The sequence below is a fragment of the Chiloscyllium plagiosum genome, chromosome 33, assembly GCF_004010195.1.
Source record: "Chiloscyllium plagiosum isolate BGI_BamShark_2017 chromosome 33, ASM401019v2, whole genome shotgun sequence".
NCBI lineage: Eukaryota > Metazoa > Chordata > Chondrichthyes > Orectolobiformes > Hemiscylliidae > Chiloscyllium > Chiloscyllium plagiosum.
The window spans coordinates 35,575,855-35,588,033 of NC_057742.1; the positions used below are offsets into that span (position 1 = coordinate 35,575,855).

The 12,179-nt window shown below is 43.0% G+C and overlaps 1 protein-coding gene across 2 annotated transcripts in view; it reads left to right on the plus strand.

Annotated features, from left to right (window-relative positions):
• The first annotated feature begins 4,674 nt into the window (after positions 1-4,674).
• gosr2 (golgi SNAP receptor complex member 2) overlaps positions 4,675-12,179 on the plus strand; it is a 64,307-nt gene continuing 56,802 nt past the window's right edge. For both annotated transcript variants that reach the window (XM_043675306.1, XM_043675307.1), the window contains exon 1: positions 4,675-5,146. In XM_043675306.1, the coding sequence (XP_043531241.1) occupies positions 5,118-5,146 (29 nt within the window). In that variant the 5' untranslated portion in view covers positions 4,675-5,117. The remainder of the gene's footprint in view (positions 5,147-12,179) is intronic.

Sequence of the window (12,179 nt, forward strand, 5' to 3'; positions counted from 1 at the left end):
TCACCTCGCTATCTCGTGGCACCGGTAGTAAACTAGAGAACACTACTCTGTTCGTCCTGCTTTGCAGCTTCCATCCTAACTCCCTGAAATCACTTTTTATATCCTCGATCCTTTTCCTGGCTATATCATTAGTGCCAATATGTAACAAGATTTCTGGCTGTTCGCCCTCCCCTTTTAGAACCTTATACACCCGATTGGAGACGTCCCGGACCCTGGCACCAGGGAGGCAACATACCTTCCGGGAGTCCCGATCCTGACCACAAAATCTCCTGTCAATTCCCCTAATTATCGAGTCCCCTACCACAAGTACTTTTCTAATCTGCCCCCTTCCCTTCTTAGCCACAGTGTCAGGCTCAGTGCCAGAGAACTGACTGCTATGGCTTTCCTCTAGTAGGTCATTCCCCCCCAGCAGTATCCTGGGTAATGACATGTAATTTCTTTTTCTTCATTTCCTTCTTTCTTATATTGCCACAGTTTGTGGGGTCAACATCATTTTGCTCATGATGTCTGAAAAAAAGTAGTTCTGATTTTAAAATGATTGCAGTATCTCATTACAGATAATATCTAATCTTTCAAGGCAATGTCAATGGAAGAAATATAGTCTTCATGTCAACTCCCATTAGTGGATCAATTGGACTTGATTGTAAAGGCATATTGTAGCCAATACATTTTGATAATAGCTAACTTATATTATTATTTATGATTCATCAACAAAACATCATTAATTTAGGAAGTAAAGCATTACAGTTGGTTGGAAGATAGGAGATCCATTCAGGCATAGATGAAGATTGAACTGCTATTGCCAGACACTTGTTACTTCTTCAAATGGGCACTGTTTCTAAATAACACACACAGCAAAACCCCAAACACAACAGGCAAATCTTGCATGGATTGAGCCTGGTGAATGAAACCACTTAAGTAGACAGCACCAACTTTTGTAAGCGCGTAGCAGATGAGAGGGTGGGAATAATTGTCATTCACTCCCATGTTTTCTTACTACCAGGTGAAACGAACCAAATAGACCCAAGTAGAGGGGAGGTGATGAAGGGGATTGTAAATCCATTATGTTCTGTCAATGAGCTTTTTAATTCAGCCAGGGTAATGCCATCCTGCTTCTACATTTGTCAACCAATCAGAGAAGGTGCGATGGCTTATATTCAGAAACTGTCCATGTTATGATTTTTAGTTAAAGGGACCCTGGCAGGGTTCAGACTGCACATTGATTGGAAAGAATGAAAAAAAAAGGAATGGAGAGATCTCCTTGATTTTTTTAAAGAAATAACAAAGAGGATTGATGAGGCAGAGTGGTGGATGTGACCAATATGAATTTCAGTAATGCATTCAACAACGTTCTTCATGGTAGACTGGTTGGCAAGGTTAGATTATATGGAATCAGGAAGAACTTATTTAGAGAGCTATTTAGATACAAAACTGACTGGAATTTAGAACTCAGAGGATAGTGGTGGACAGTTGCTTTTCAGACTGGAGGCCTGTGACCAGCAGTGTGCTACAGGGGTGGGTGCTAGGTCCACTGCTTTTTGTCATTTATATGAATGATTTGGAGGTATGGTTAGTAATTTTGCAGATGACACCAAAATGGGAAGTGTAGTGGACAGTGAAGAAGGTTATCTCAGAGTACAACGGGACCTTGATCAGATGGGTAAATGGAGTTTAATTTAGACAAATGCGAGGTGCTGCATTTTGGTTGAGCAAATCAGGGCAGGACCTCTACACTTAATGGTAAGGTCCTGGGGAGTGTTACTGAACAAAGAGACCTTGGAGTGCAAGTTCCTAGTTCCTTGAATGTGGAGTCGCAGGTAGGCAGGTTAGTGAAGAAGGTGTTTGGTATGCCTTCCTTTCTTGATCAGTGCATTGAATGTAAGAGTTGGGACGTCATGTTGTAGTCGTACAGGACATTGGTTAGGCCACTTTTGGAATATTATGAACAATTCTGGTCTCCCTCCTATTGGAAGGATGTTGCGAAACTTGAAAGGGGTCAGAAAGAATTTACAAGGATGTTGCCAGGGTTGAAGGAGTGGCTGAATAGACTGGGGCTGTTTTCTCTGGAGGTCGAAGATTGATAAAATCATGAGGGGCATGGATAGGGTAAATAGAGAAGGTCTCTTCTCTGGGGTGGGGGACTCCAGAACTAGAGGACATAGGTTTAAGGTGAGAGGGGAAAAATTAAAAAGAAACCTAAAGGACAACGTTTTCACACAAAGGGTGGTGCGGGTACGGAATGAATTGCCAGAGGAAGTGGTGCAGGCTGGTACAATTACAACATTTAAAAGGCATCTGATTGGATATGTGAATAGGAAGGGTTTAGAGAGATTTGGGCCATGTGCTGACAAATAGGACTAGATTAGGTGAGGATATCTGGTTGGCATGGGCGAGTTGGACCGAAGGGTCTGTTACATCTCTGTGACTTTATGACTTACCTGAAAGCTCCGTATTGGACTTGTGCTCACACCCAAATGAGTAGTGATAAAAATGGCTTTGGCAGTTACAATTCTGCATTTACATTTGGCATTATTGTGATTCATGTTTGCCAGTAAAATGTAAACTTGCAGGTTTAATTAGATATTCCTACCTATGATGGCACTGTTAGCCTCCAGTAGCAGGGAACATGAAATCACAATATGACAAGATCTTAATGGTAGTTTCCCATTAAGAAGCTGTCATGAAGGTTTGTGATGGAATCAATTGGAAGGAAGTATTGGCAAATACACATATTCATGTGTGGAATATTCTCAAGTCTTACTATCTGCTCTAATTCTGGCTTCACTGATTTCCTTTGTCTTGCAATTGATGGCCACGTCTTTAGTTGTCAAGATGAGGCAGTTCCAGTGTTGCACTGGGGTGGACAAAGTTAAAAATCACACAACACCAGGTTATAGTCCAACAGGTTTATTTGGAAGTACTAGCTTTTGGAGTATTGCTACAGCGCTCTGAAAGCTAGTACTACTAAATAAACCTGCTGGACTATAACCTGGTTTTGTGTGATTTTTAACTTTAGCTGTCAAGGTTGTCTCTGTACTGACTGTATGTTAATTTTGTCTAATTATATGCAGGCTATGGGCAGTAACTAGAGGTGCACTTTTGTGCCATCATATGTCAGAGGCAGGTTCTTTACGCAGAGAGTGGTAAGGGCGTGGAATGCCCTACCTGCTATTGCAGTCAACTCAGCCACATTAGGGAGATTTAAACAATCCTTAGATATGCACATAATGATTTTGGGATAGTGTAGGGGGACGAGCTGAGAATAGTTTACAGGTCGGCGCAACATTGACAGCCGAAGGGCCTGTTCTGCACTGTATTGTTCTATGTTCTATACTGTGTAATGATGGAAAACACAGAAGGTCAGGTAGCATCTGAGGAGCAGGAGATTCGACATTTCGGGCATAAGCCCTTTGTCAGGAATTCCTGATCTCAGACATCTGCAGTCCTCACTTTCTCCTGCAATCATACTGAACAAGTCAAAAGTATGCCTTTTCAGTTAGGTGCTTGCTCGTCATGTGTAACTCTGCAAATAAACGCTTGTAAAATTGTGCAGAGTTTGACTCAATTGTATTCTTCACAGCACTGCTTTCTGTAATATAATACAAAGTTCTGGAATTCTCCAACTGGACTTTCCGTGTCTTATATGAGAACTTTCCTAAAACCTACCGTATTGGCCTAACTTTTGGCCATCTGTCTTGCTCCTGTCTCTGATTTGCATCTGTTCCTATACCTGATCTAAATTGCTGCCAGCTCTGATCTTGATCTGCTCCTGTCACTGGTCCTCTGCTGTTTCTTATCCTGATTTGCTCCTGGATCTGATCTGAATTTTCTTCAGTTGTGATCTGTATCAATAGCTACTCCATTTTCTGATCCAGATATAGTTGGATGTATTCCAAATTCTGTTGTGGAGTTGGATCTACTTCAGCTTCTGATCTGAATTAAGATTTCCTCCGGTTTCTGATCCAGCGGCAGGATCTGAATCTACTCCAGTTTCTTATCTGGATCCAGATCTGCACCAGTTTCCGATTTTATCGGTACTGGTTTCCAACCCGGTTCTGAATCTGCTCCTGTTTCTGACCAAAATCTGGATCCTGCTCAAGTTTCCGATCGGGACCCGTTCCGGTTTCTGATCCGGATCCGCTTAGGTTTCTGATCTGGATTCGCTCCGGTTTCTGATCGGGACCCGCTCCGGTTTCGGATCCGGATCTGCTCCGGTTTCTGATCGGGACCCGCTCCGGTTTCTGATCGGGACCCGCTCCGGTTTCTGATCCAGATTTGCTCCGGTTACTGATCGGGATCTGCTCCGGTTTCTGATCCTGATCTGCTCTCCTCCTGATGCAGATCTGCTCCAGTTTCTGATCTGGATCCACTCCGGTTTCTGAACAGGATCCGCTCCGGTTTCTGATAAGGATCCACTCCGGTTACTGATCGGGATCCGCTCCGGTTTCTGATTGGGATCTGGTCCGGTTTCTGATCGGGATCCGGTCCGGTTTCTGATCTGGATCCATTCCGGTTTCTGATCGGGATCCGCTCCGGTTTCTGATCTGGATCCACTCCGGTTTCTGATCGGGATCCGCTCCGGTTTCTGATCAGGATCCGCTCCGGTTTCTGATCGGGATCCATTCCGGTTTCTGATCGGGATCCGCTCCGGTTTCTGATCGGGATCCGCTCCGGTTTCTGATCGGGATCCGCTCCGGTTTCTGATCAGGATCCGCTCCGGTTTCTGATCAGGATCCGCTCTGGTTTCTGATCGGGATCCGCTCCGGTTACTGGTGCGGCTGTGCTCCGGTTTCTCTCTCCGTGGCTCCTCCTCACTGCGGGAGTCGGGTCTCTGAAGCTGCTGCGTGAATCTTCAGCAACATCCGAGAGCGAGACCCGGGGGGAGGCGGCTGCGGGAGACACAGAGACAGAGACAGAGGGTGGGGGCAGGGCTCGGGCCTGGGCCTGGACCCGGATCCAGATCGATCGGGGCCCGAGGCAGCGGCTGCTGACGTGTCCGTGTGTGAGAGAGGGAGAGCGGGAAATCCGGCCACAGCGGGATAGGCCCCGGGACCGGGACAGGGAGAGACCCCGGCACCGGCCTCGGCCTCGGCCCCTTGCTCCGACTTGCTGCCGGGATGGAGACGCTCTACCATCAGACCAACAAGTAAGTGGAGGGGCTGGATCGTGGGACATGAGGCCTCTCAGGGTCCCCTTGGGTTCTAGGTGGGAACTGGAAGCTGATCCCAGAGTAAAGTTCAAACTGTAATTTATATTTAAAAACTAGAGAGGAAGAGTGAGATTAATTGGATTTGGTCAAGGAGCCAGCACAAACCTGATGGAGCGAATGGTCTGCAGAGCAGTTAGATTCTGTGTCTGGTGTCTGGCAGAATATGATGATATTTTGAAAATATGTTTGTAGGTAAACTTTCCCTTTTTTTATGTTGGCTGACACAAGGCTGTTACTTTTCCCTGGGCGAACACCGTTGCTTTCCTATTGCCTAACAGGTTAGGTGATGCTAGGGTGGGACTGAAAGGTGCTGTAAATTTGCCATTCCTGAAGAAGGGCTTATCCCCGAAACGTCGATTCTCCTGTTCCCTGGATGCTGCCTGACCTGCTGCGCTTTTCCAGCAACACATTTCCAGCTCTGAAAGGTGGGACTGCAGTCCATGTAGTCCTTTTCTCCTGTACCACACTCTCCCCAAATAACAAGTGGTGCTTAAAAAGGATTGCTTGAATGCAATTCCCTTCGAATCTATCTTGAGCTCATCATAATTTGCAACAATTGTGCATGTTGCTACTCAGTTTCATCATCTAAATTTACAGCACTATTTTCAATTGTATGCTGTAACCAACTCCACCTAACCACTACCATAATCCTTGATCTCTGTATTGGTTTTGTGCTGTTATCCTGGATGAACTGATATTTCTTCTAATTGACCTTAAAGTAGTTTATGAAATTAGGAGGGGCATAGATAGAATAAATAGACAAGCTATGACTCTATGACTACAAATATTGCAAGGACAGAAGGTCTTGTCCATGGCTCCCTCCACAATCTTTGTCCCAGACACTGATTCCATTTCTTTCTCTTGACACTTTCTGCTAAATAAGAACCGTTACAACTTTGGGACTGTGTTTCATATCGATTTGAACTTCCAACCTCATCCTCCCCATCACCAGTATGTCTCTACACTTCTGGGATGTCTTTCTCCAGTTCCCCTGCAGGCCATCTGCTTAAATCTTCAAGCACAGTTGACTTCCAGAAGTGGCAGAGAAGAGTCACACACGGAAACAGACCCTTCGGTCCAACCAGACCATGCCAAGCATGATTCCAAACTAAACTAGTCCTACCTGCCTGTTACTGGCCCATACCTGTTCAAACCGTTCCTATTCATGTACTTTTAAGGATTGTAAATGTGCCTCAATTCACCACTTCATCAGGAGGTTTATTCCACACACGAACCACCCTCGAATACTTTCCCCTCACCTCCTTTTAAAATTTCTCTCGTCTCATCTTAAAAATATGTTCCCATGTCTTGAAATCCAACCCCCCCAAGGAAAAAGACACTTCCCCCTTTACATTTTAATGGTGGCTGTTCTTTTGTTGTCCATGGGGAATTGTCTCCCTGAATCCCTCTTCTCCTTGAAATCCATCTTTGACCAAGCTCCAAGTCAAAATCTCTTTTTAAACTTCTGTTTGAATACACTTCTGTGAAGTGCCTTGGAACTCTTCTCCCCCAAACATGCTATATACATACATGATATTGTTGTTATTCTTATTTCAGACACTAATGAACCATGTGTGTTCTGATATTTCTATTGTTGCTTATTTTTAAATGTTAAATTAATTACGTTCCAAAAATATTTCGAAATGACTTCAAAATCCCAGAAGATATGATAATGTAGGTTCTGTAAGTTAATGTTTAACCTCAAACTCTGTACTTCCAGTGATTAAACTGAAGAACTTCTGCGGTAGTTACTTCATGAGCTCTGAATTAATGCATGTGTTCAGATTGAACCAGCAATTTGCAATCAAAGTGAGAATTAATTTATTCTTGAAGAGAGTATGTTTTGGTTGTGAAATGTCTCTTCATTTGGTTCAAGAAAGTTGATGCTGAGAAATGGAATGCTTTCTATTTTGTGTATTTGGTCTCAAAATCAGACTCAGGTGTATAATATTAGAATTGAAGATCTTCTAATCTACCCAAGCTTTAGACATCCCTATGTTAAAAACATAGAAGCTGTTGCTTCTTGGAGTAGCCCTGTTAATTGAGCATCAATTTGGTACAATTTTGTATATTTGACGTAAAGCACTGAAATTGAAACTGCCCAAACCCTTTTCATATCTTGTAGCCAATAGACTAGAGACTTTATTTCAATGGTCAGCTGTATGTAACCCCACATGCCAGATCCTGGTGCTGTGTTCCAACCAGACCTGAGTTTCCCATGATCTCTGCATTACCAAGGCTGTTTATATCCACTTGCACAAGATTTTATACATTTCCTTTGGTAACTGAAACAGGCTTTTCCCACCTCTGGAATTGATTTCCATCCTTTATAAACTCAGTTGCAGCAACCTGGCTCCCATCCTACACTAATCCCATTTACCAGTTCCTTCCCATCCTCATGAACCTATGTTGGCTCTCTTTGATACAATCTATTTTATATAAAATTCTTTTCTTTCCAGATTTCTTCTCAGTTTTGCTCCATCCTACCTCTGCAACTTCCTCTCAGCTTGTAAATCTTTGCTGCTCTGTATGTGGTCTTCAATACTGTTCTCTCCTTCACCCCTCCATAAGGAATGGAACTCTTAGCTACCTCTTACCTACTCTTTTGCTTTCAAAGTCGTATCCAAAACTGAACTGTCTCATTTTAGTTTTGAAACGGCCTTCAACTCAGTTTCGGTTCACCTGTAATTGTTTCCTGCCTGTGAATGTTTTTATTTTTGAACTGTGATCTAAGTCATCAAACACACTACATTATAGTATACATTGACATTTGTATGAATTCTCTGACCACTCTCCACCCTCCCCCAAAGAAAAACATTTTCTCGGCATTAAAGTGTTCTCAGCAATAAAGTTGTGTGTTACAAAGCTACTCTGTTCTTTGGGAAAGGAGCCATACGAAATGCAGTCATACATTTGTTTATGGAGCTATAACAGATAGCCCTGTTATCCATCTGTGTTGCCTTCAGCTGTACTTTGCACCAATATCTCTCAGGATTTGGTCTCGTGTTGCCTGTCTGCATCAAGCTTGCGCTTGCCTCGATAGCCTGAAAAGTAGTTGATGAATGAGTTGCAGCTGCATTGGATCCACTGTTGGTTTTGGATCATCCACAGACTGTCTACTGATCCAGACAATTTGGAAAGTTGCACACCTGTAATTCAGCAGTCAGCAGCTATTCTGTCATTGTCTGTAATGCATTATGTTAGTAGCAGCCGGCTATATTGAATGGATTATTTCCAGAGGAGACCACCAGTGAAATCATTACTTCATATCACTTCTATTAGACCATTGAAATGAATCAAACTATTTAAAGGAGTAGCTTGCTTAGCTTTATGGCCATCTGTTGTTGCCTTTCTTTGGTTCGAGAGAGTGGATCTGCTTTGTGTTTTGTGCTCAGGATGTGGCCCACACGACAGATAAGTGGGATTCAACCAATCTGCCCATTGGAATCACAAAATTCATACCGTACAGGACGAGGTCACTTTTGACCCATTATGTTGAACCAGTGCTCTGAATGAGCATTTCACAAAGAGCAATCTCTTGCCTTCTCCCATAATTCTGTATGTTTTTTCTTTTCAAATAATGTGTAATTCACCATTGAATGCCTCCATTGAATTTACCTCCACCAACCTCACAGGCAGTGCATTCCAGAACCACTCGCTGTGAGAAAATGTTCTATTTCATATCACTTTTTTACTATTTTTACCAATTCTCTATCCTTTCACAAATGGGAACATTTTCTCCCTGTTTGCTCTATCCATTTATCTCGTGATTTTGCATACTTCAGACCTTGTCTCAACTCTCTCTTCTTCACAGAATGCAAACCCAAACTGTCTTCTTAATCTCAAAACTGAAGTTACTCAACCCTGGAGCCACTCCTTTTTGTGAAGTGGGAATTGCAATATTGATCGGTTGAGGAATGAGGCAAACATTGGCAACAATGCTTTATTTTCTAATGACAATACTACATGAATAGAGCACTAACAGCAAACCTCTTTGTGCCTCAGGACTTAAGAGCTATTTCATGCCTATTTATATTTCAAAATTCTGCGTCTATCCCACTTGTACAATGTAGTACCATTATTGTCCCTCTATGAGAATGGCCTGCACGGTATTTGTATATTTTTTATTATGTGGGGCTGGTTTCATTTGGGATTATGGTCGCCATGGACTGGTTGAACTGAAGGATCTGTTTCTGTGCTATATCACTCTGTGAATGTGACTTGGTGCTGCTGGTTTAAAAATGTATTAGCAATCCTGAAAATCATGCAAAGCCTGTATTTAGTATATTAAAAATAATGTTCTTGTCTTAACAGGCTAGTTGTAAGGAAAACTTTGTTAAGGCAATCTTTTTGGCTTTATTTTCTCAACAAGTCAGTGATACTTGTCAAATCGCTGGCATGACTCACATTAATTGTTGATTCCTAGTACCCTTTAGTAAGGGTGGATCATTGCCTTGATTTACACAGTGTCTGTGATTAGTGTCCTCAGTGCTGTTGGGTTCAGTGATTTTGACCTTGGGATGAAGGAGTGGAGATGTATGAATGATTCTGATAGTCACGATGGCGTTCTCATGAACCTGCTACTTTGATCCTATGTGTTTGTGTTTGATGGTTTTGGAGATGCTACTGAAGACGGCACAATGACCTGCCATAGTGTGGATAGTACGTACTGCAGCCAAGGTATGTCAGTGGTGTCAGGTCTGTGTGTGATAGACTAATGGGATGGGGTGTCGACCAAGGGGACTGTTTTGTCCTGAATGTTGTAGAGCCACTTCATTCACCCAGGCAATTGGACATTATTTCAACCTTCTGCCAAGCCTTGTAGATAGTTGGAGGAACCTTCAGCAAATTAGCCACCTGCCACAAAATACCTAATCTTGGTTCTGCCTTAGCTTCTATGTTGCTGATTAGTTGAGGTACAGTGGAAAATAAAACAAAGTTGCTATAGTTTTCATTCAAGGATAGGCCCATGAGCAGGGAACAGAGCCCTATAACTCTAGTGATTTCTTCCAGCAGGATTGCTCTCCAACATTTGAATTTTATGAGAATTCAAGTGCCATTGAGTGCATCTCCTTGTGGTGGTGCTGCTGGTTCTCTGATTGGCTGGCAGCTTTTACAGGCAGGCGGCCATTCAGGACTGGCCATCAAACCTGATTAATGAGCCACTGTTGACAAAATTAAGGGCATGTCCTGCTGGCCAGCCATGTGTGTTGGTGACATATATTTCTGACTACGGTCGGAACTCTTAACACGTTTCTCAGAATTCTGCTCTCTCCCTTGTCCAGTATGAAGAACCTTCCCAAAGCCCATTGTCTTATTCAAACCTCAGTTTACTGCTCCTAATTTCTCTCTCCGTGACATGCAGTCCATTCTCTTACCTATTGCCTTTTCTTCTGTGGAGTGATTTGGAATGTTCTCCAGGTTAAGAGTGCTTTATGTGTAATTTCCAGAACTAAATTGTTTGTCGTTTAGTATTTTCTTGAACATAGAATGTAGAGCAGTACAGCACAGTACAGGCCTTTCGGCCCTCGATGGTGTGCCGACCTTTTATCCTACTCTGAGGTCAAACTAGCCTTCATACCCTATGTTTTACTATCATCCATGTGCCTATCCAAGAGTTGCTTAAATGTTCCAAATGTATCTGACTCTACTACCACTGCTGGCAGTGCATTCCATGCACCCACCACCATGGGGTTCATTCAGAAAGAAAAGAGTCATGGGATACAGGGAAAATTTGCTGTCTGGATACAGAATTGGCTGGCCCACAGACGCCAGAGGATGGTAGTAGATGGAAAGTATTCAGCCTGGTGCAAGGTGACCAGTGGTGTTCTTCAGATCTATTCTGGGAGCTGGGCTCTTCGTGATTTTCATACATAACTTGGATGAGGATGTGGAAGGGTGGATTAGTAAGTTTGTCGATGACATGAAGGTTGGTGGAGTTGTGGATAGTGTGGAGGGCTGTTGTAGGTTGCTTCTGCATCATTCAGAGACAGTATGTCCTTCCCATGATTAGATGAATTCTGTATTAAATGGCATATTCCTCTAACCAATCCTCTGATGTGATGTGCAGAGTTGATCTTGTTGTACCCCTCTAGGTAGCCTTATCTGATTTGATTTCTTATTGTCACATGTTCTGTGATATAGCAAAAAGTATGGGTTTACATGCTACCGGGATAAATCACACCTTATTGAGTACATCAGGGTAAAAGAACGCTGAATATAATGTTACAGTTACAGAAAAGGTGCAGAGATAGATCAACTCTGATGTATGAGAGGTCTGTTCTTAAGTCTGATAACAGTGGGGAAGAAACTGTTCTTAAATCTATTGGTATGAACTTTCAAACTTTTGTATCTTCTGCCTGATGGAAGAGATTATAATCAAGGTGGGAACGGTCTTTAATTATGTTGATGGCTTTCTTGAGGCAGCGGGAAGTATAGATGGAGTCAATGGAAGGAAGGCTGGTTTTTGTGATGCATTTACCACTCTATAATTTCTTGTGGTCTTGGGCAGAGCAATTACCATACTAGGTTGTGATGGATATTTATTTTGAGGAATTTGAAGCTCCACCTCATTCCCATTGGTACAGACTGGCCTGTTCTCCACTCCGCTTTCTGAAGTTGATGACCAGCTCCTTGGTTTTGCTGACATGGAGGGAGAGATTGTTGTTTTTACACCATTCCAATAAGCTGACTATCTCTTTCCTGGACTCTGTTTCATCATTGTTTGAGATCTGATCCGATCCACTATGGTCATGTCGCCAGCAAGTTTGTAAATGGAGTTGGAGCTGAATTTGCCCTCACAGAGGTGAATGTATAAGTAATATAGTAAGTGGCTGATGGGGCAGCCTTGTGGGGCAGTGGTGTTGAGGATTATTGTAAAGGAGGTGTTGTTACCTACCCTTATTGATTGTCATCTGCGGGTCAGGAAGTCGACGATCCAGTTGCAAAGGGGGGGAAGCAGAGTCCTAGG